The sequence below is a fragment of the Seriola lalandi genome, unplaced genomic scaffold, assembly GCF_002814215.2.
Source record: "Seriola lalandi dorsalis isolate HSWRI2012SDOR001 ecotype SW California unplaced genomic scaffold, Sedor1 jcf7180002053444, whole genome shotgun sequence".
Taxonomy (NCBI): domain Eukaryota; kingdom Metazoa; phylum Chordata; class Actinopteri; order Carangiformes; family Carangidae; genus Seriola; species Seriola lalandi.
Genome location: NW_019523997.1, coordinates 97710 through 121044, shown reverse-complemented (window position 1 = coordinate 121044; position 23335 = coordinate 97710). Strand labels below are relative to the sequence as shown.

General features: G+C 43.7%; 1 protein-coding gene across 1 annotated transcript in view; it reads left to right on the top strand.

Moving 5' to 3' along the window:
* Nucleotides 1-877: 877 nt before the first annotated feature.
* bcam (basal cell adhesion molecule (Lutheran blood group)) overlaps nucleotides 878-23335 on the top strand; it is a 48607-nt gene continuing 26149 nt past the window's right edge. The window contains exon 1 of the mRNA XM_023401093.2: nucleotides 878-1136. Coding sequence (XP_023256861.1) covers nucleotides 1076-1136 — 61 coding nt within the window. The 5' untranslated portion in view covers nucleotides 878-1075. The remainder of the gene's footprint in view (nucleotides 1137-23335) is intronic.

Sequence of the window (23335 nt, the reverse complement as noted above, 5' to 3'; positions counted from 1 at the left end):
ACATGTCTAAGAATGAATGGTATGTCTGTCAATGACAGACAGCTTAACCCAAAAAATGGCCTCAGGTTGCTTTGAAAATGAAAATCATTATTTGAGACATGTGTAAGTTTGGGATGTTAAAGGTCTAACCAGTGCCGGAAATTTGTCTACAAAATAAACTAGCAAAAGAAAGCTGATTGTTTTCCCAACCAATTGATTTTTGGGCCATCAAGACCTCTGAATAATGATCAGTAACCTGTCATATTCATTTACCAGCATTTAGCTATGATGGGTGAAAATAATTTCCCTTATCTATAGTTGAAAAAATGGTGTCTTTTGCAATTTGCACTTAATCAAATGTTAATTATTTTGCAGCCTATTTTTATTAAGCCTAATATGATGTTTTTTCTGAAACTGTGCCATTACCTCCATAATTTCCAAGCAATTAAAAAAAATTAAATTTAAAAGCTGTTAAGTGTGCCATGTTGACTCCAAACAAGAAAGTAATATAATATTCTGGACTATTGGAGATAGGCCTAGCTACTATAACATAGACTACTAGTATATTAATGTGAGCTTACAGCTTTCATGTCTAGTTTTGCTGTGAAATTTTTATATTATCCTGATAAAACTTAAATTATTTTGTCTATCGAGTTACAATGAGCCAGAGAGCTTCATGATAAAAATCACTTTTAAGTTTCTTTAAAGAAATCCTGCAGGCCCCGGGAGACCTGCTCTGCGAATTAGTCAAGCAAGTCTTTTCACTGCAAGTGAGGTAGAGAGAGAGAGGGAGGGAGAGAGAGAGAGGAGAGGGGAGGGGGTTGTGTTAGGAGGAGGGGGGTGGGGGGGTCACCTTTTGTGCAAATATATCAACCAAGAGGACTGCCACCAGCATCAGATTTCTGAGTGTATGTGTGTGTGAGGGAGTGAGGCACTCCTTTAGCAGAGAGAGAGAGAGAGGGAGAGAGAGACAGAGAGGTCCAGAAAGCTTTGGAGCAGTGAAAGAAGAAAGAAGACTAACTGCAGCCAGATTTCTACTCTCTATAACCAAAAACAAAGTGAATACTTTTCTCTGAAAAAAGTTAGAAAACCGGCCATGGACGGGATAACGTTTGGACGCACGTCGCTCCTGTGCACCTTGCTCACGGCATTGATAGGTAGGTCTCTTTGATACTTCCCGCTTCATTTATTACAGTATGCCTCTTTCTACTAACTTTGTCGTGCTTTTGTCACGGTTCTGGGGAGTTTTTCATGGCTTCAGGCTGCACATTTATACTTTCCTCTCTCGCGGACCACGAGTCCGGGACAAACCTGTCTGTCCATGTCGCAGCCAGAAACGGCTCATTGAGTCCAGACTAACACTTTGTAGTTTGGCTTTTTTTTGCTCGAAATTGTTGGATGATGTAGAGCAACCTGTTAGCGGCGGCACGGATCCACCGGAACACGCCGATAACATTTTTCCCCATAATCGACGTTTCAGAAAGTCTATTTGTTTCAACAGAGGTCTAACTGATTTATAAAACAAACATTGTTTTACGGTAGCCGTTAGTTTGCGCAGTTACGACGTGCGGGTTTTCTACACTGCGGGGATGTTTAAAGGGTTAATGGTGACTCTTTGTAGGCTGGTGCGGTAAGTCTCAGCTCCGCACTTGAGTGCATTTCTTAACAGCGCCCAGGACTGCGGCACACTGCTCCTGTCCTCTGGACACCGCTGCCAAACCAACACATCCTAACACCAAACAGCGCCTCTTCCATACGGCCGTAATAAAACATATTGAACTGCCAAAGTAAAACACTGATTGAAATGAAAAACATAATGTTTATATTTAGATAATGTGTCATTTTAATGAGAAATCTACAAAATAAGTCTTCCAAATATTTGGGCCAGCCCATTTATTTATTTATTATATTTTACCTGAACGGTGATAAGTAATAAGCTTTTATTTTGAAGACCAGGTTGCCGGTCTCATCCAGTCTCATTCAATCTGCCACGTCTGGCTGCTGTGGTGCAGTTTCCAGCGCTTTGATGTCTGATCTGCGGGATTTGCGTCTCTTATTTGGCAGTGCGCCTCACCCTCAGCACCTCTACTGCTGCCAGACACACTAAGCCAATTTAAATGCAACTTGACTTTGGCCTTATATGATCTATGAAGAGAAGCTTGTGGTTACTGACCAAAACCAAGTGTAGATTAATTTTAAGTAGTTGCTGTGGTACTTGTGGTAGACCTACACGTTTATTATTGACCTCTGTGTACTTGATGTTTATGTCCAATGCTTAACAGTCCCATATGATTTAATGTGCTGCCATTGAGATTATGCTGTAGCCTACTTTACTGCGTTGCATGACTGTAATGTTTCATTGCTTAATATCCTAAAAGATGTATAAGAGGTTAACTTGTTGTTAATATTTGTGTTTTACATAGTGTAGCCTTCAGTGACTCCTTTGTGGCTATTTATGTGTGTCAAAATCAAATTTGCGGGAATGCATAGCGGAATTTTCATGAACATTATTTCTAATCCCTTGCCTGTGCAGGCAGCCTTTGGTGGTTTGAAGCAGGGTGAAGTAAAGGGCGGGGCTGGGGTGCTGGCTGGCCTCTCTCTATACTCTCCATCTCTTCTGCTCTCTCTGACTGTCCTGTCCTCACTGCATCATAGTAGTTTCTCATTACTTATGGAGCCCTTCATTGAATAGCAAGTTTGTTTTTCACCGAAAACACAGCTTCCCTCAGAGTTTACCTGGTTTAGCTTTTCTTCCTTTCTCGAACCACTTTCTTCTTTTATACACCTCTTCGCTCCCCAGATCAGATTTACGATTGCCCCCCTCCCTCCATCCTGGTATCAGAGACAGTTGTTGTACTTTGCTGTCTGTCTGCCCTTCATGGAGCCTTTTAACAGGTGCCTACTAAAAAGTTCCCTGTAATTGATGGATGCAGTCTTGATCACACAGCCTCTGTACAGCTGTGGTACATTGATTTAAAGGCTTGGTTCCAGGTGCTGAACCCCCCCCACCCCACCCCTCCCCCACTCTGTCTGTTAAAGTCTGAGGCAAGGAAAGTAATCTTTTCACTTTGGTGCAACATTGGTCTTGTCATGGAAAAACTTTGCCAAATCTGTTCTTTTTTCTGAACTCACTCTCTCGTTCTCTCCCTCTCTCTCTCTCTAGCATAGTTTTGTCTAATAATAGCAGCTCTTGTTGGGTCTCAGTGGGATTCTGTCACACAGACCCACATTTTCACAATTACTGGTCACACACTTGCAACTTCAAACTATGTCAGTGTTGAGCACAGACGTACACTAAAATAAAAAACCATGGGACATGTAACACCCAGATGTGCCCCACCTGGCCACACTAAGTGTGTCTATATATTTGTGAGCATGTATGGCTGTATTTATGTACATAGTTGTGACACACAGATATGTGATGCATGGCAACCCAGGACACCCCAAGGTGCTCGGCATGCCTGTGCCCAGGACTGCGCTTACCCTTTGACCCACTCAGTGGGTGTTGGTCAGTGGCTCCTGTTCTACGCTCCTGACATGCCATTACCTTTTCCATCGCAGCTAAAGCATCGACCGTGGAAACATGTTGTATTATAACTTCTTTTCAGAAGTCTGAAAATTGTGATGGCGCAGTCCATCTGCAATTAGAAACACAGTTTCTAAGGTAGTGGTGAAGAAAACTGAATGTATTTGAAAAGAATATGTCCACCCAGTCTTTTGTAAAAAGCAATAACTTCAAAGTAACAATGATTTTTGTAAGTTTTGGGGATAAAAAGAACAAAGTGACATTAAGGTAAAGAGACAAGATGAGAGTCAGATGGTTAGATGAGTTTGAGCTAAACTGTAGAGGCTCCAAAGTGTTCAGAAACCGGTGGAAAGAATCAATGTGACAAGCATCAGTTGAGTTCAAGGTGTTCACCACTAACACGCGGCGTCAGCCTCTTTGTCTATCGCTGCCTTAATTCCCACAGTCATTTCCTCACTTTTAATTTCTGTCCCCCTGCCAGCGCAGCATCAAAAGTGCACCCCCTGCAGCCATGTGTAATTATTATGGTATTAGGCCAGAAAAAGATCCATTTAGCCACAAGGAGATAAAAGCCAGGGAACCCTTTTTTTTTCTTTTTGCAACTGTCCTGGGGCATTTAGTTTTAGTCTCCTTTTTCTGCAAGTACACGCGCATGTGCATTCTTGAATGCATGAAGCCAAGAATACTTATAAGAATACATTCGCTGACCAAAAAAGTGTGCAATAATAAAACTACAAATGGACATACAGATGCACACATTATTTGTACTATACATTTAAGAACACCAACATACGGCCACCAGTTGCAGGATTCTGGCGTTATGCAACACTGGAAATCTTAGCTCATATAGCAGTGAGTGACAGGTTGATAGTGGCTGCTTTGGGAGAGCAAGTCCATGTTTGCCCCCTTGTCATTTAGGCCTCTAGGGAGTGGGCTGTGGAATGGTTGGGCCACAATTATTGGGGTGATTCATTCCCCTCTGTGTGTTTGTGAAAGCGCACGTGTGTGTGTGTCTGTGTGACAGTGATGGAGTTGAGCACTGAGATGGAATGAGTGGCATTCCTGTGGACACGTTGAAGCTTGCAATCTAATGTGTGTGTTTGTTTGTCACACCTTTGAATTCTGTGGAAAAGGGTTTCCTTTCTGTCTTTAAACCGACCTCTCACCACAAGTCACAGGCTGTAATCCACATACAAACAAGCAGGCACAATGTGACTCGCACAGACTGTTCAAAGTGGGAATGTTGCACCTAGCCGTTCTGCATAAAAGGTACAAACTCATGTAGGGGGGGCAGGGGGGGGGGCGGCAGAGCCAGCATGGCGGGACAGATGCCGGCACTGTTGTGTTGTGCTTCATGTCTCTGATTATTGGATGCCTGCAAGCTGTCTAAATCACACCTTGGGGCAGCATTATGCCGACTTGTTTGGTTCCGTGTAAACAAGCAAAGCTGGCATAATGAGGGGTCTTCTCAACATCAATATAGTGGGATCTCTGTGTAAAACTGGCTACAGTCACAGGTGTAAAGCTGGAGTCTGTTCACAGCCAGGGTACATCCATGTGGTTAGACTGGGCTTAACTCAGCAGAACATCCATGGTGTACCAGTTAAGCAGTATTCAGTTTAAATAAAAGGCACGTTCAGGTTGGTTTGTGTGAGGAAGACTGTTTGGTATACACTGAACTCAGAAAAGGGGATTTGAGCTTGTCAGCCTTTCACATACCCACTTCTGTTAATATTTTGCAATGAATGACACATTAAACTTTGATATGGCGCTGATGTTGTCTAATGAGCTGGCAATCAGCACCGGTACGCAACTGAGCATGAGCAGATGGTAGGTTGCATGCACGTGCTTAATCCTGGTTTGAAGTCACTTAGCAAGAATGATGTGGTGCACAGCGGAGACGGAAAAGTTTATCCCCTGTTTTTTTTGTTTTTTTTCATCATCATATCCCCACAAGAGCTTCAGAAGAGCTGTAGACAAAACTGTGATTATATACACAAACACACACACACACACACACACACACACACACAGACACAGATAGACATACACACAGACATACACACATCCACAGATACTCATCCATAAACAAAAGGTGTATTTCAACCAGATTAGCTTTGTCTACATTCCCCTGTCTTTCCCTCTTATCTTTGTCTGTCTGTCTCTGTCTATCGCTGTCTTACCCCTACGTTCTCTGCTTTTTGTCCTCCACAATGACACTTTAGAGGAGGTCACGTGATGTCCAGTCTTGTTTGTGTGAGTGCGTTTGCTTGCTATGATTTACCATGTTGTCTTTGCCTGTGTTGACCACTCAGCTTTTGTGCACGGTTCACAGTTAATGACCTTGCATAGCATCAGGAAGATTGCCTGCTGTGTTTTTGGTGGGAGAGGGCTCTGTTTGCTTTTACGCCCATCCCTGGAGCTGCTCCACAGCAGATTTATGGCCTCTATTAATGATTTTAAAATAAGAATGACCATCCTTCCCTGTTTGGCAGGCTCACTGTTTTTCACTTTCCAAAGCACAATAAAGGACGGTGTGTGACTCTGCCACTGTCTGCATTTGAATCATGATTTAAAGTAGTTTCATAGGTGTTAAAAAAAAAAAAAGTTTAACATACATTGAATATTAGGAAGAAAATTGGAAAGTTGAAAAAAGAAGCAGAGATGAAGAGGGAGGGAAAGAAGGAAGCAGAGAGGAAGGGGCGGACAGAGAGAGATCAAGGGATGGGATAAGAGATGATTACAGCTGACTATTGTGTTGCCACCACGCAGTCTTGTTCTCGTCTCATGGGAGGAAGATGATGGTGTTGGGTAATTTCAAATGCAGCCTTGAGATGAGGCTCCGTGTGTGTCCTTGCCTCTACATCTGTGTATGTGATGGTGGTTGTGGTAGCTGCAGGGACGAGGGGGGGGGCTGCATTGCAATTCAGGGCTGGAGCAAAATTGAAAAATTCACAAAGCTCTTTGAGGAGATGAGGTTAAGTGCTGCCAATCCATTTATCAGTTGAGTGCTGTAGTAAGATGTGGATAAGAGCATGTAGTTCTCTATGTGTTTGTTGTAGGAATGTACAAAGAAGCAGGATTGGCTTGAGCATGTTTGGTCACGCGTGTTCCGAATTTGTGTCATAAATCAGCAAGGAAATGTGATGACCTACATACAGTATTTGGTATCTGCCACAAAAAATAGCTTTTACAATACTCCTCTTGTTTCCTGCCCAGCTGTTATGATCAATCACATAGCATGAAAGTGGGGATGAAATGAACAAAAGCGGAAAAAGCAGACATGGCAGCAGTGCGGATCAGACAGGCGGAGTACATCAGGATTGAGGAATACCAGTCAGCAATGGGGAATGTCATGGAAAAGCCTGGATCTGTGGCCAAGGAGATCATTTTCCTGGCACTAGAGAAGAAATCCTAACCCCTGCGCCCCTCCAACCCTAAACCCTCCATCTGACTGTTGGCTGGCAGAACGTCCTCTGGGAGCCCCGCAAGCTGTTGCTTTTCAGACATCAACAGTTGCCTCAGCAGCAGTTGTTGAATGCACCCCTCCAAAAAAACTCCCCCCGTCACCCCCCGCTTCCTTCACACACACACACACGGGTTCCATTACCACCTTGTGTCTTTCTACACCACTAGTTTCGCCTGGTGTGGGGGAAGGAGAGAGTCAAAATGTATGTTTGCTGTGAATACACCCTTAATTTGATTTGTTTGCCCCTGAGTTCTTTGATTGTTTATTTGACATTTCAGATGCAATGCTTATGAAATTATTGCACATGGCTTTGAACGCTTCCCATGCAACCGAGGCGCAGTTTTTAGCCTGTGGAAAAATATTTGAATGCACCTCTGACCCAGTATTTCTTGCTTCCCAGGGAGTGGTTTCAGAAATATGATGGTGGAGCCCCAAAGGATTCTTTTCTTCCCTTATCTATATTGCATGATGATAACATGGAGATGAGGGTGACTGGAAGTTCACTAGGCTACACAATTTTCTCTGTTTACCTATATTGTGTGTACACATGTGTGTGTGTGTGTGTCTGTGTGTGTGATCAAATTTACTCAAACCACTGTCACAAGGGTAGGCCAAAACCACAGTGATCACTCTTTGAAACCACTTTTTATGTCCAATCTCCCTTTTCCATCTGTCAGAGAACATTCCTGCAGCCCCCCCCACCTCCCTGACTTTAATCTAGTTAATGGTTAAGCAGCGGTGGTTAACCTCTCCGGCGAGGCTGGTCACTGTTTGACAATGAGATCGTATTGCTATAACTGGGCCAGGGGGACCTGGGAGACAGGAGTGGGAACATTAATCCTCTACGATGGGAAGGAAGAGGAGGAGCAGAATGTGGTGGAGGGGAAGAGGGTGTGGGTGTGTGAGCTTCAGAGGTGGCGTTTGTATTACAACACAAGTGTTTGGCTCTGTGTGTTGGATGTTTGGTATGACTTCATGTCTGTTTGTGTGAGAAAAGGGGGCTCCCCACGTTACCTGAGAGCGAGGCCCGAGTGTCATCACTGAACAGATACAGTGTCGGTTTTCAGGGCTTCCGAGTCAGGCAACCCGCCTAAGGACATAACTCGTCTTTGTTTTAATGAGGTTTCACTTACCAGAGCCCCTCTGAAACAACGACAACGGCACCAAAGTTCCCTTTGCACCTCTCTGCCTGTGCAAACTTGACTTTGAAAGAGAAGAGTAGAGGGGTAAAGTTACCATGCTCTGACTGTTAATGTTCTCCTCAAGTCACTATCTGTTCTTAACTTTAGTGTGAGTCTCTTTTTCTCTCTGAGTTACATTTCTCCCTGGAATTCGCTTGTCAGCCTCTTTACCACACCCTGCTTCATGCCCAGCTCTGTAAAGCATCACTTTTATCACTGTGTTTTTTTTTTCATCTCTACATCTCTCTCTGTCATCCGTCTCTTTCCTCCTCTAACCTTGTCTCACCCTTCATCCGTCATTTGTCTGTTATCCCTGCCAGGGCCCAATAGAAAATACATGTATCATCCTGACCATGTTTTGTCTAATCATCACAATAGCCTGAAAAAGAAAAATAAGGAGCCAAAAGAACCCGGGCGTCTCCAATCCCTGGTGATTCTTAGCAGTACGGGAAGGTAATCTTTTTGTTTTTGACTGACAGTTCAGCTAATGACAATAATCAAGCCACAAGGGGGTTTGACTTACACTCACTTCCCACTCATGTAACAATATTTGTAGAGTTGCAGCAGCTCCGTGCAGTAGTAGTGGAAAGTCCTCCATTAACTGAAGTGGATTTTTCAGCCAAATCTCTTGTTGTTGTTCATCAGTTATGTCCATATTCCAGTAATACAAGGAGGATCAAGTTTCATAGCATCATTTCAGTTCAGGCTACCAGGAAAAAAAGTACAAGTTTACTCCTGCTTCATATGAATATTTAATACAAAATCAATCGCATTCAATTGGGTTATGACTCAATCTGGCTAAATGATTCCCAATTACATGTCTGTGCAATCTGCAGAACAACAAACGTGATGGATAGTTATTGTGAGGATAATGTTAGACTTACAGAGTTCCTAACTGATTTAGCCTCATGTTATTAAGGGCTAAAGTAATTATAACGCCAATGTTTTGCCTCGAGAGCATCTTCCATTCTGCTCCGGGCGGTGGTCATGTTGCAGCAGTAAAACTAAATTTACTTGACAATTATGCGCTCTGAATGATAATCAAGCTGAAGTCAGCTGAACTTACTGTACATTTACGTTCTAGTTCTTGAATGATGAGTATGATAGATATTTGGCCCTTCCCAGCTGCCCTATAAAGTGTTGTGAGGGGCTGAGAGTTCTAGGACAGGCAGCTTGGAGGACCTCCTTTGATCCCTTTCCTCACTCACATCACACACACACGCATACACTTCAAGATTTGTCTCCATGGAGAATGATGAAAGATGCACCAACTCCCCATGTCAATTAGCAATTCAGGAGTGTGCGCTGCACATTGTGTGTGTGTGTGTCTGTCCATTGAAAGCAGTGTGTATGGGTGGGGTTGGTTAATGGCAGGGGCAGAGAGGACACATGTTCAATAATAAGGCCTGACAAAGGGGGCAGGCAGAGGGAGGGATGGAGGGAGGATGGGAGGATGATGGAACATTCAGTATGTCACTCCTTTTCATTACCTCTCTCTTCTACTTAGGTCTGGAAATCAATATCATTATAATCATGAGAATATTTTCACACATTGAAATGCATCACAGTACGGCCAATCACATACAAACAAGCAGTGGAACAAATTGCATGTATAAAATGACTCACTTTGATTGCAATTTTCTTGAAATAATTAGTTTGGACTAGGGCTGCAACTAATGATTACTTTCATCATTTATTCCGCTAATTATTTTCTCCTTTAATCGATTAATTGTTTGTGTGCAAAATGTCAAAAAATACTGAAAAATACTCGTCACAGATTCCTGAAGAAGACACCTTCAAATGTCTGACCAACAGTCCAACTGGTATTTTACTTGAAGAAATACTTAAACAATCAAATGAATTAATTTGTAAAAATAGTTGCTAATTAATATTCTGTATACAGAGTGATTGACTAACTGCTTGATCATTGCAGCTTTTATTTGAATCATTATAATATGATACATTTGAAAACAAATTAAGCATAATAGTGAATTATCACTCTCTGGTGAAGCAGTGTAGCTCAGCTGCATGATTATCTGTCCTGTGCATCTTGGGCTTATAGACTGGGTGTGAGAGAGATTGTTAACAAGTGGTATACAGTACTTGACTCATATACTATGTCTGTAAGAGTAGGAATTTTTTTCGTAGATTGGCCACATAGTGTTAGAGGCAGCCAAGTGTGTTCCACTCAACCGTGTTCATCTCGAATGATAACGTGCCTCAGGTCTTCCATGCTGCAGCCTTGGGAATCCTCGCTGCAGCACTTTTTTTAATGTATTTTTCAGTGAGGTCTTTTCTCCCTCTGCACCTGAACAAGGCTACATTGTTAAGACATTCCTGTAGGCTGTTGGAATGCAGGTATTAATACTGGGCTGATTACACACACAGCAGAGAGGGAGACTGGGAGAGGGAAGGAGAGGAGAAAGGAATGGAGAGGAGAGGAGGTGTAGAGTGAAGGGAGTGAAGGGAGTTGAGGCGCAGTGAAAGGGAGAGCCTGACGAGCGGTGGTACTTGTTGATGTTTAAACTCTGTGTGTGTGATTGTGCACACATGGATGGATACATGCATGTGTTTAGGTGTTTTAAGTGTGTGTGTGTGTGTGTGTGTGTGTGTGTGTGTGTGTGTGTGTGTGTGTGTGTGTGTGTTGCATCTGCATACTCGTGAGAAGGGGTGTCTGGGTATTTAAATGTGTGTGTCTGGAATGCATACCCCATTAACTGAACACTGCAGTATGTGTGTGATAGAGTGTGACAAAGGGGAGAGTTAGCACTGGGTGTATGACAGGACTTTGCTGTGTGTGTGGGCACCCGTCACTTGGAGCAGTCGGGGCTGTTGGGAGCATGTGAACATTATGGCAACCCCATCATGAACTGGAATCCGGACTTAACTGAGGTTATAAATAGGTGTGTGTGTGTGTGTGTGTGTGTGTGTGTGTGTGTGTGTGTGTGTGTCCAGTCCCACATTAATGGTAGTACCAGCTGGTGATGGGACAGCAGTGGACTTGCTCACCAGTACACTGAGGGGCCTCACATGGCTAGAGGCACCTCTATTTCTTGATAAGAGGATGTTTATGTCAATATGATGTCTCCAAGTTAATATTTTTGACTTAAAATGGGGAACTCAAACTTTCATTTCCTGTATTTTGATGTAACACCTTTGTTTCTTTTCCCCATTTGCATTGTGTCATATTGCACCGCCATGGCTGTGGCTCCTAGCTTGCCAGCTGGTGGTATATGATCCAGGCTGTCAGAGTTAGAGCCTGCTCTCCTTGGCAATGAACTTAGGAAGGTACAGCTTGCCAAAAAATCTACCATCCACCGCCTACACCCTTTTCTGTAGCCCCTTACCCACACACACCCCACCTCGCCCCATCTGTTTGTGTGTGTGTGTGTGTGTGTGTGTGTGTGTGTGTGTGTGTGTGTGTGTGTGTGTGTGTGTGTGTGCACGTACGTGTGGCTGTTTGGTGCTGGTTTAGGGCCAGTTGGTGTAACGGTTCAGGAGTGCATCAAATCCAGGCCCACCATCGGCATGACAGAGCGGTCAAAGTCAAAGCACAGTGTGCAACAGTAACCCCGAGCTAATGCTAACTCTCAACTCACATGCACTGAGAGATACAAAATGCTAGTTTGAGGAGACATGGACCGTATGGTTACATAGATACCAGCCAAACAATGGCATACTTGTCTTCCTGTGGCTACCCACCTGTTCTCTCCTCCCTCACTTCGGCTGTATCCAAGTATCAAACCAGGACCTCCTGTCCTTCATCGAACACTTTCTCCTTCCCCCCGCCAACACTGTGCTGCTTTCGTTCTGTCTTTCTTTCTTTTTCTCTTTCTTTGCCATCTCCCATGGGCAGGGAAAGCATATTTAGCAGGACAAAGAAAACGGTGACAGCGACTGAGAAAGAGGAGAGACAGCTGGACGGTCATGGCCTCGAGATCGTGTTGCATGTGTTCACTTACAACACTGTCTGCACCTCTTTCTCTCCGTGTCCTCATTTCTTTTCTTTTTTTTCACTGTCTCCTCACCCTTCCCTGTCTTTTGACATTTTCACCTCCTTCCACTTCCTCTTCTGTCTTGGTTTCTCCTCTCACTACTGCTATGACTGCTACTGTTGCTCTCTCTCCGAATTCTGTCTTTTGCTCATACCATTTCTTACACCACATCCATCTGCCTCACTCTCTCTCTCTCTCTCTCTCTCTCTGCTGTTTCTTGTTTGTCTCTGTCTGTTCCCACTCAACTATGTGGTCAGAGCCCCTGCAGTGGATTATCAGTCAGTTGACTCACAGAGGGCAGCCAAAGCTTCCAGTACAAACATGAGACAATATCCAAATGATTGGCTGGTTGGCTTTGGACCGTGGAAACGAGCCTCCAGATCAGCTTCAGCCACACTCTGTCTATAGGTCTGCCCATAAACCATATTAGCCAGTAACACTGACACATTGCGTTGCTTCTGTTTGTTTGCAGCAGCTGGCTTTTGGTGGCGTACAATCCAAAATGAATGAATTATCAGATAAATACAGAAGCTCTTATTGGCTGTTTTCGCATGAGGTTATTATGCATGTGGGTGGGATGAGGAGTTTGTATTGCAGAAATCATGTTAAGTAATGCTAATAGCTATGTGTTGCTTACGCCTCCTGTTCACACTCTTTTCTTAGTAGCTGGTGAGGCCATATTGAGCCATCATTGAGTCCAAGTTATTGCTCAACGTTGGCGTTCTCACTTCCTGCAGCTCTACTCAGAAAAATAACTGCAATTCGAGCAAATTGTAGCCACTCAAAACTGTTTCCTGCTGTAGCCCTGTACTTAATGTCGAAAAGATAGTTGTATTTACATTCATCATATCTTGCTTAGTGCACCTTTTGTATCACACTTCACATATGTGGCCACTTATTTGCAAAATGTTATGGATGAGGCAACCAGTTGGTGTGATTTACGACAACAGAGGGTGGTGAGCATCTGGGCGCTAGTATGCGAAATGTATGTAATGCCTTCTCAATCTGGGCAACACACTGTGGCCAATCTAGTGGGGCTTTCGAGTCCATCTGCCTTCACTTGTGGACGGCTGAAACCTAAGCTAGAGTGTGTTACCTCCGAGTGTTACCTCCATGTGTCTGCCTGCCACCTCAGCCTGTGGTTCACAGCTCATTATGGAGATACAGCGTGGGGCTTCTCTGCCCCGCAGCTACTTTCTCGGCTTGGAGATGGAGAGCTGAAGTCATGGAAAATTCTGGAGCACCGCTGGTGACAGACAGCTTCCACATCTCCTGCCCGTCAACTTCGCTAACTTCTCTTCCACATTCCTCAGCTCACACTTCTTTAGTGCTTCTCACCTCTTCCAGGATTTGACAGACCACCCCTCCCCCTCCCTCGCCCCAACCCCCACCCACCCCTTCCTGCCATATACCTGCATGGACAAGCTTTTGCCTGCCTCTGCAAACCCCTCTCAAACACCCTCTTATACCTTCCCCACCATAAATGTCAAAATTCGCCTAAGGGCCCTGAACCCAACCACAGTCTTATGTATAATTCTAACCTAGGCATTATAAAAGCACACTTTTCTTCACTGACATTTAGTGGCATACAGAGTCAGAGGACATTCTCTGAGAAAAACTCATGCTGGTAGCTCTCATTGTGGGCTAACGCCAACAAAAAAAGCTCTGGAAATGTAAATTGAATAGCTTACTTCTGCTCTAAGTCATTTGTTCCTTTGGTTTTTAAAAAAAAAAAAAAAAAAATCTTTTATGAACAGGCCTGTGATTTTGGACACAGTTATGAATAATAAATGAATGATGCTGATGGGAGGTCCAGCTACGCAGCACCACCGCCTTTGAGTTCATCTAATTGAAACAAGTTCAATAGTGTGGTGTCTGCTTTTATCTTGATCCCGCTCCTCTTTCTCTCCATCTCCCACTCTTGTAATAAAAAGCGCAGGCTGACAGCTTTGAAAACACATATGATCACAGATGTCCAGTAATATACTGGATGCACTTCATTTCACCTCTTTCTTTTCATTTTTTTCCCCATTTCATTTTCTATTTCTTCCGTAACAACCTTTATGAAATTGTAGTGAAATGTCTTTAATGATCTCCCCTTCTTATGTCACCTTCAAAAATGCAAAGAACACTGGTAGATACTTTTATCCTTTCCATCTTTATCTTGCTCACAATGGCCTCCAGCTCACTACCCTCTATCTAACATTCTGCCATTCCCTACCTTCTCCATCTCTAGCCACCCATCCATGCTCTCTCTTTCCCTCCTCTCCCTCCCTCTAACTTCATATGTTTTAATCTTATCGTGTTTTTACCAGATGCTTGGATATGGAGGAGGTGGACTAGATGGTGCCAGGGTAGCAGAGGTGCTGATAGTTAAGCTTCAACACCCTTAGAAACTTCCAGAAGCGTGTTCCGCACACACACACACACACACACACACACACACACACACACACACACACACACACACACACGTGCATCCTCGTGCTTGGCTTCCCACCATATGATGTTTTATTTCCTCCATTATCCTAAACAACTAGCACTTCCAACGCCGACCTGGACCATCTGCTCCTGTAAACACCTACAACAGAGATTCATCTACTTGGACAGAAACCAGGGTTTCCTCTCAGGCTAATGCCTGGTGAACAGCTCAACTGTATTTTAAACGTTATTATAATTTTTTTCTGGGGTTAGATTAAACTTAATTTTATGTTGCAGTGCTGGTGTTTACACCTGCAGATGTGTGTTTACATAATATGTATTTAATTGCACATATACATTGATAAAGAAAAATAATACGCTGTACAGGGTTGCTAGGGCAAAAGTCAAACAATGACGCTAATGATATAAGTGGCTCTGTATTTTAGGAAGGAACTGGTTCTCTAGGACACACTTTATTCATTAAAAGAGGGGAACCAATCATTCTCCATACTGTCTGCCTCTGTGGTATGCAGCAGCCATGATTAAAGTGATACAAGGACACCCTGATGTACTCCTTTCTTATGCCTCATTTTTCCTTTGATCTTGGTATGCTAGCGATTAGCTTTGCATCTCCATGCCAGTTTTGCCACACTGGCTTTATTTTTTTTCCTCCATCTCTTCCTATCAGTGTCCATCAGCCTTGTAATCTCTGCTTGTCAAGTTCCATCATCGCTTCAGTTATTCTGACTACATAAATCTATTGTTTTCTTTGATACGGTATCTTAAATCGACACGTGACCTGTGTGTTTGCATAAGAATGGCAGCATAGAGGTGCGGTGTTCATCAGAGAGTTTGTGCGTGTAAGAGTGTGAGGGGAAGGAATGAGAACCTTTTTGATGTGTTTGTCCCCTGGGGACTCAAATTATATATGGCTGCAACTTATTGTTATTTTTATTATCTATTATCCCACAGATACAATCGTTTATCTGTGGGTTACTTCTATAATGTGTGAAAAAATAGTGAAACTGCTGATCACAAGTTTTTAAAGCCAAAGGCGACATCATTAGATCGCTTGTTTGGTATGACCAACAGTTCAAAACCCAAATTTACAATGGAGAAAACGATTAGCAATTAATCAATTACCAAAATTGTTGTGGATTTCATATTAATTACCTAAAACAAATACTTAACCTTTCAGCACTTAAATGAATAGCAACTCAAGTCAGCTTTGACCTTTTATGAACTGGCTTTTCTTATAGAGATGACCCTCAATGCCACACTCTTGCCTTGTTATCCAGACATAGCCTTTTGTGACCAGTGAAAGCAGTATGTGTCAGTCACCTATAATAGAGGGGCCACAATATTGATGAAATGTCAGTGGGAAACACAGACCTTATAGAAGTGTAAATTTGCCTTATTTAAATCAGGATGCATACAAATAGGAAGCATAACCTAAAGGGTCACAGGCCCATCTGGTGCGAGATCTCAGGCCAACAGTTATTACCCTTCAGTGTGTGACCTTGCGTATGTACACTAGAAAGGAGGAAAGGAGTCTGGTATTGTTTCCTCAAAAGCAGGACATGGGCACTGTGTGAGCAGAGGAAGTTGTGGGGGTCAAACTGGTTCTGCGTCCACAGTTAGAGGAGGAAAGACTGCTGGTGTGCTTCAAAGCCTTTGTAGTGGAGTAGAATGTGGTTGAGACATTTTTTCAATCATGTTACTCTGTCTAACCTTCTCCTCTCTCAGACCCTCCACCTCCTTCCTCTTGCTCCCCCTCCTCACCACTTGTTTTTGTCTCATCCTCCATCCATGACGGCATCCCACTGTTTTTCTCTGTTTGTTTTGGACTCCGCTGTCTCGCTCAGCAAACTCTCCAAACCTCACCTGAGCCCCAAACCCCCCCCCCAACCCCAACTCTCCCCACACATCTTCATCAGCCCCACTGTGTCTCTATCTTCCATCTCGTAGAGTTGCAGGTCTGTGCAAGTTGCGACTCCTGTTGTTTTGTCTCTCTCAAGTTTCACACATTCCAGATGTTATCACCAGGCCCCGGTTAGTGTAGCTGATAGCCATCTAGACAGGGCGGTCAATCACTTAGCAGACAATGACGGTGGTGTCCTCTGTGTCAGGCCTGATGCCCACAGATGAAAGGCTTGCGTCAGGCATGGCCTTAACAGGACAATATGTATGTCATGTTGGACAGTCATGGGGTTATCTCTTCTGACAACTTTGTTCTCCTGTCAGTTATATTTTCTGCTTTGCCTTGCAGAGTCACGCGGCGAGAGATGAGAATGAATGTTGAATATTTAAACCTTACCTTCATTTCCCTAATTATTTCATCTGTTGTCTCCCATTTCTTTTCTAATCACATCATCATCCAAGCTATGAATAATAATTTAATGAAGCATTAATGAATGTGAAAAATGTAGTGGGTAGCAGATTGTAATTTTATGAGGACTGGAATAATGCACCTTGTGAAGGTCTCTGGTGAGCCTTGATGTGTAAATGAGTAAGACATTTTTGGGGATTTTAGTCAGAGAAGTGGCTTCATAAAAAAAAAATAATCTGAGTTTGGAATTGAAATTATTCATGGCTGACATTTCCTCCTGTTTCTTTCCGTCATTTTCATTTTCAAGCTCTCTCTCGACAATCTTGGTTTTATCAGGTAACTGGTGAACAGCGCTGTCAGTGTTTATTTCTGTGTCTGTGCGTGCCTGCGTGTGTATCTATCCACCTCAAATCCAGCCTTGGGCAGCTTCTGTCCCCTGCAGGCTCAATGTCAGCAGCCTGACTTTGATGTCAAGCCACAATTTATTCGTCTGTCTCTGCGGACTCCCCTGCTGTCCACATAATGTCATGCAATCAATAATAATGTGACCTACCTATCTACCTCGCCTGCCCCACTGCTTTAGTTATTCACCCCCTGGCCTGCACTGTGCCAATCTCTGACCTGCCCCAGCCCCTCCAAGAAAAAACCCTCTCTTGCCCTGTCCTTCCCACTTGCACCAATAATGCCTGTCTAGCTATGACAATAACCTCTATGTCTGTTACCGTGGTAACATACCCCCCCAACCCCCTAAAGCAAAGACAAACCACTGCTCCTCTTGTTTAAAAAATAGACAGTTCCCTATGGATACAGATCAAGAGAGTGAAGGCTGAGGATGGATAGAGGGATGCATAGAGAAAGAGAAAATTAAAAGAGAGGATGGATCAGCTGTTTGTTCATGAATATGTTTAGTGCGCTCGCCCTTCTCCGCTTCCATTTTAAACCCCCAACTGTATTTTTGTGGAAGTAATAGAGAATGGGAGAAGACAGGTGTGCCATTATGGTGCAGATTAGCGAGGAATGCTGGAAGGTTAACACAGGCGGGGGTTGGCTAACTGGAATGTGTATTTGTGCGCGCTTGCGAGCTCATATTCCCCAGAGTTTACGTTAAAATATGTGTGCATAATACGTGATCTGCATGCCACTTGTGATATGTGTGCTTGCTCTGTCCATATGTCGAATATTCAAAATATGCACTCTGGGTGTGTGAATATGTGCATGTGCGTGTGTGTGTGCGCATACCGAAGCTTCTTTCCGTCTCCTTGCCCTACCCATGTATGGCCGAGTGTTAGCCCCTCACTATCTCCTTGTCTCAGCTTATCTGCTGGCCTGTCTTGAAGTGTTGGTGCAGAAAATAGAAACTACTTTGCGGGAATGCATTCTCTTTTTCTCTCCCCCTGTGTAAGATATGCAGCTCACATGCCACAAAATGCCACGAGACACAACAGATAATGCAGTGTGGCATGGGCAATGATGTAGGATGCTTTTAACTCTATACTACAAGGGCATTTTATCGGTGGAATAATGAGTTATCTGGATGAGAATGCTGTTGGTTTGAGACGGAAAGATATTTGAGGAAGCTGTCTGCATACAAATGAGTGTGCAGCTACTATAGCTATAAATATATTGCAGTAAGAATTGTGTGCGCACAGTGACTTCTCCTTGCAGTGATTTGTTGTGTGGTTGTTAGTGGGTCTTTCCAGTACCCAGCCTCTCAGCCAGTCTTACACCAGCCAGGCAGCAGGCCATGTGGTCCCCCTCCACTCTAATTAAACTCACTGTGGTTCCAAACTCCAACCAGAAAGACACAATCTCAGTGCCAGACTCTGTGTCAGCTGCTGCCAAGACCTGTACGTTCGTGTGTGTGCGAGAGAGAGAAAAATTGAGAGGGAGAGACGGCTCATAACCATATTTACCTCTCATTTTACTCTGTCAAGACATTGTGCATAAAAGTCTGCCAAGGCACAAGACGAGCAGCGGGCGCAAAACAAATAAAAATGTACACCAGGAGACAAAGGCGGATTTACTGTAGAGAGTATATTCAAATGGTTGCCTGATTGAGGGAAAGGCGGAGTTTAGTGGATTTAGAAATCAAGGAGACGAAAGAGGGGAATGCAGGAGAATAGTAATTAACTCTGAATTATTCTATCTCTGAGGGATCAGAGGGATTAATATGGGCTTTGGGCTGGATTCTGCACCTTTCACTCAGTCTGGTTCCTGTATGTTAACGTGTGTTTGTGTGTGTGTGTGTGGGTGTGTGTATGCGTGCATGAATATGTGTGTATGTCAGCATGTGTCTCGCTGTTCTCCAGAAGGACCCATGTTTCTGTGCCAGTGGGCTTGTGACCATATCTGCCAGCCAGCCGGCCAGCGATTGTGTGTGTATTGATGTGTGACTTTGTACCCCCCACTTACTGAAGTTCATCCAAGCATTATAAGTTAATCCGCCATAATAGGCAAAAAGAACAGGGGGAGAGTCTTAGGTAGGGGAGAGAGAATGAGGGGTGGGAGGTAGAGCATCAAAAGGTAGTTAGCGTGTGTTTCTATGTGTGTGTGTGTATTTCAGTCTGCTGTGTGTGAGGTATGCCAGGCAGGAGACTACAGATTTAGGGCTAGACAGACCGTTCTAAATCTCCAGCTTATACGCTGTTTTGGGACAGCAAGTGTTGATAGCCCAGGAAGGCACACAGCTCATGTCGTTCAGATGAAATCATGGCTTTGGCTGTCCAACTATCGCAACTATAAATCTATACAAACATGATAAGAAAACTCTGATTTAAGAGCAAGACTGGGTGTCTTTTTTTTTTTTTTAACAAATGAATCATTGTTGGGGTGTGAAGGGGTGAGAAAGATAAGTTGGAATCTGGTGGTTTAGCTGACATATGGAGGTCAGTGGCGGTAATGAATTAGTGCAGGTTACGGAAAGAGCAAAAGACATGTGGTGAGGCTTTTTGTCAGGGGTGGTTTGCCAGGCTAACAGTCATATATTCCTAGCACACAATGAATGAGTTCACCTTTTAACTGGGATTTCCCGTATCTTGCAACCTCCCACTGAGTGTTGCCACTGTCAACACTGTAGAAGTCAGTTTGTCCATGACGGGAGGGGGTCATCGGGGGGAGGTAGAGAAGGGAGGGGACAGGGCTGGAGGGCAGGTGCAGGGGTAATTTTCTGATGGCTGAGGAGTGGAGGAAGGCTTTACCCAGCCTGTCTGGAGGCAGTGAGCCGTACTGTATACACCCTCTCTCTCTATCTCTTGATTACTCCCTGTCCTCTATCTCTACAGCGTGCTGTTTTTTCCACTGTGGCCATGTTTAAATTCAAGAATTCCAAACTCCTGTTAGTATGAACTTGAATATATGTTTTCAGGAGCACACACACACACACACACACACTTCCAAGCTTTCATTTGCACACCCTTGCGCCCTTTCCTTTCTCCTTCGCTCTATCTGGATCTCTGCCAGTGTATTTACTCCTTCCTCTCTATCCCTCTATCGGTCCCTCACACACAGGCTTTACCAGCCTGCTGAGCACGATGGCCTGCTTTAAAAAAAAAAATGGAGCAATGGATGGATAAGAAAACAGCAAAGGGATAATGGATATAGAGAAAGGAAAGAAAGGAGGAATGAATCAACGCGTACTCCAGTGGCCTGTTATCTCATTACAGCGGTACCGGCTTGTCACGCCCGGCTGACTGGCCCCCTAAGGAGTGCCCTCGCCCCCTTATAAGACCCCCTTTATTCAGCAAGCGCTCTCGTATTTCAGCTCGGGCACAAAGAAGGGCAATTCTCTCTGGTTTCTGAGCTGTCCACACCAGATTTGTGTATCCTAGCTGAGCCAAAGCGCACATTCAAACATACAACAGGGGCACGGGCGCATACACAGAAGCCTTGTTAGTCGCTAGTTATGAAATGATGCTTGTGGATAATGGAGGCTAATAGGGAGAGTGGCTATCCATTTGTTCCACCATTTTCTCCCTATTCCAGCCCTCTTGTATAGTCCCATGCGGGTATTAGAAGAGGTTTTCAAGAGGGAACTGCTGTCAGCTGAAGTAGTGGAAATGGTGTTCCTCTCTCTGGCTTTTCTCCCTCTTCTGCCAAAATGAAGACTCATTAGAAGTGAAGGGAGGGCTGTTTCTAAATGAGATGGGCAGAGTGCTACTCAGCACTCTTACAGAGGGAGAGAATGAGAGACAACAGACAGCACAGTGAAGGAGGACGTGTCAGAGAGATAATGCAGACAAAGTGATTCTGCTAAAGAGAAGCAAAAAATACATAGAAAAAAAGCAACAAATAAACATTATCATCATTTTAATGAATGCATCAGATGAAGGCTAATGTGGAAAAGTCAGGCTTTGTCCACACTAAGCTGCCTAAATCTAAAAATGCCAATTTTTTGTGAAAGCTGAGCATCCATGCTAACATTTTCTGGTGATTTTTGTAAATGTACCCATCCACACTGAAACCTCAAATCAAGAGGAAAATGGCTAACTCTCTTCTTTGTCTTTTTTCACTTAGCAAACAACAAAACTGCGAACACGGTCAACATCTGGTAAAGAGCGGGACAGTTAGTCTGAGTCTCAGCTGGTTAAACCTCTGCTGACCTCCATGACCACGTGGTTTGTGTTTTTAATACAGTCAAACACAAATGTCGGCCTGCACTTTCAGATTCATCCATTCTTTTCAGATTAAGAGGGTTTAGCATGGATGTAGTCTAAAGCTAGTATTCATATAGTGGTGTTATCTTCACAAGAAACAAAATGTGGAAGCGAGCTACAGTCGCAACTTAGCGTTATTTACCCATCTGCCCTCAGTTCCCTCCCTCTGTTTACCTCACCTTGTGCAGTCAGTGTGTGTCTAACCCGTCCACCCAGGAACAGGCCCTTTTCTCAGGTCAACAAAACACCTGGGTGCTACAAATCAGCATGACACGACTGCTGGAGAAAAAAATAAGTGGCAGACAGAACCGGAATGTTTGAGGAACAGAGCTGTTGAGATACGAAGGCCAGGCAGGTGTGTTTGTGCGTGCGTTTCACTCTTTTTGTGAATGTAACAGTAATCATACTGTAAATAGGTTACTGTAAATAGAGCATGAGACATTAAACCCTGGACTCCCCAGTATTAAAATACACATGGGTTGGCAGGACGGCATACTAAAGCCTACAGCTTTACTGTGTGTGTGTATGTGTGTATGTGTGCGTGTGTCTTTGGTGGTAGGCTCCAGAGCGGAAATCTGAGACCCACAGGGAGACATGTTGGCCTGCTTTCACCTTACAACTTATCTCAAATCTTATTTTCCCCCTCTGGATTGAAAGTGTCTGGGTTTGTTTTTTTTAATCTTAATCAAACACACCCTACATTGGTGTGTTCTTAAAGACACACACACGCACACAAACACTGTGATGGACATGCTCCAGTAGGTGTTTTATTACAGTAAATGGACATAAGAGCTATCTTACGCTGAGCATTTATCTGCACAGTACGCTAGGAAATGACTTGCAGAATGAATTGATTCAAGGATAGAGGGAGAGGGGAAGCGAGAGAGACGGCAGAGGCGGCAGCACTTTGTCCTAACCCTTTTAGTGAGATTAGCTGTAGTCTTAATGTCTCTCCGCTTATTTATACTCTGAGTCAGCCTTTCTCCTCGCGCGCGCTCTCTCTCTCCCTCTGTCTGACAGGCTGCCCTGACTGTAAAAGACAGAGGTGTCATTACGTTTTCATTTTGAAAATATAAAACAATTAGTAACGGCAGTAAAGGGACAGTAACGCAGACTGGTTGTCATGGAAAATAAAATATTTACCAGTCAACTCTAAGACAAGTATTTTTTATTTCCCTTAAGTCCAGTCCAGTGTCACAAAAATTGCAACAGGGGATACAACGTGAGTGCTTGTCCTAAATAACCTCTCTTAAACAATATCCATTGGCACAACAGCAGTGATCCTGTTCTGGACTGTTTTGTTGTCTTTAATCCAAAACAAAACAGAGTCATCTGAGTTTTGTCTTAGATAAAATCAGAAGCCAAGGATAGTGAATCCTGAGGACAATCTCCCTTGACAGCCTGTTTCTTTTTGCCTTTTCTTTTCCCGTCACTCATTATGTCACTAAACACTAAAAAGTGATGGATCGTGAGGTTTTTGTTTTAAGAATAAATCCTTGGGCCGCCACCATTCAGGGAAATGGAGCAACACATAATAAAGTGCATAATCTACCTTGCTTGACATTTGCAAAATTTGAAATATCTTCATTCAAGTTTAATGTCAAAATTATCACAGCCCAAGTTGTGCTATAAATTCAGAGGTCATTAATGTCCTGTGCAAAGGTAATCAATTACACCATATCTTAAACAAGTCACCAGAACATTGCCCTGCCAGGGAATGCTGCAGTACTTCTTCATGCATTACCTGAAATATGTAAATATGTCACATACAAACTTGAAATTG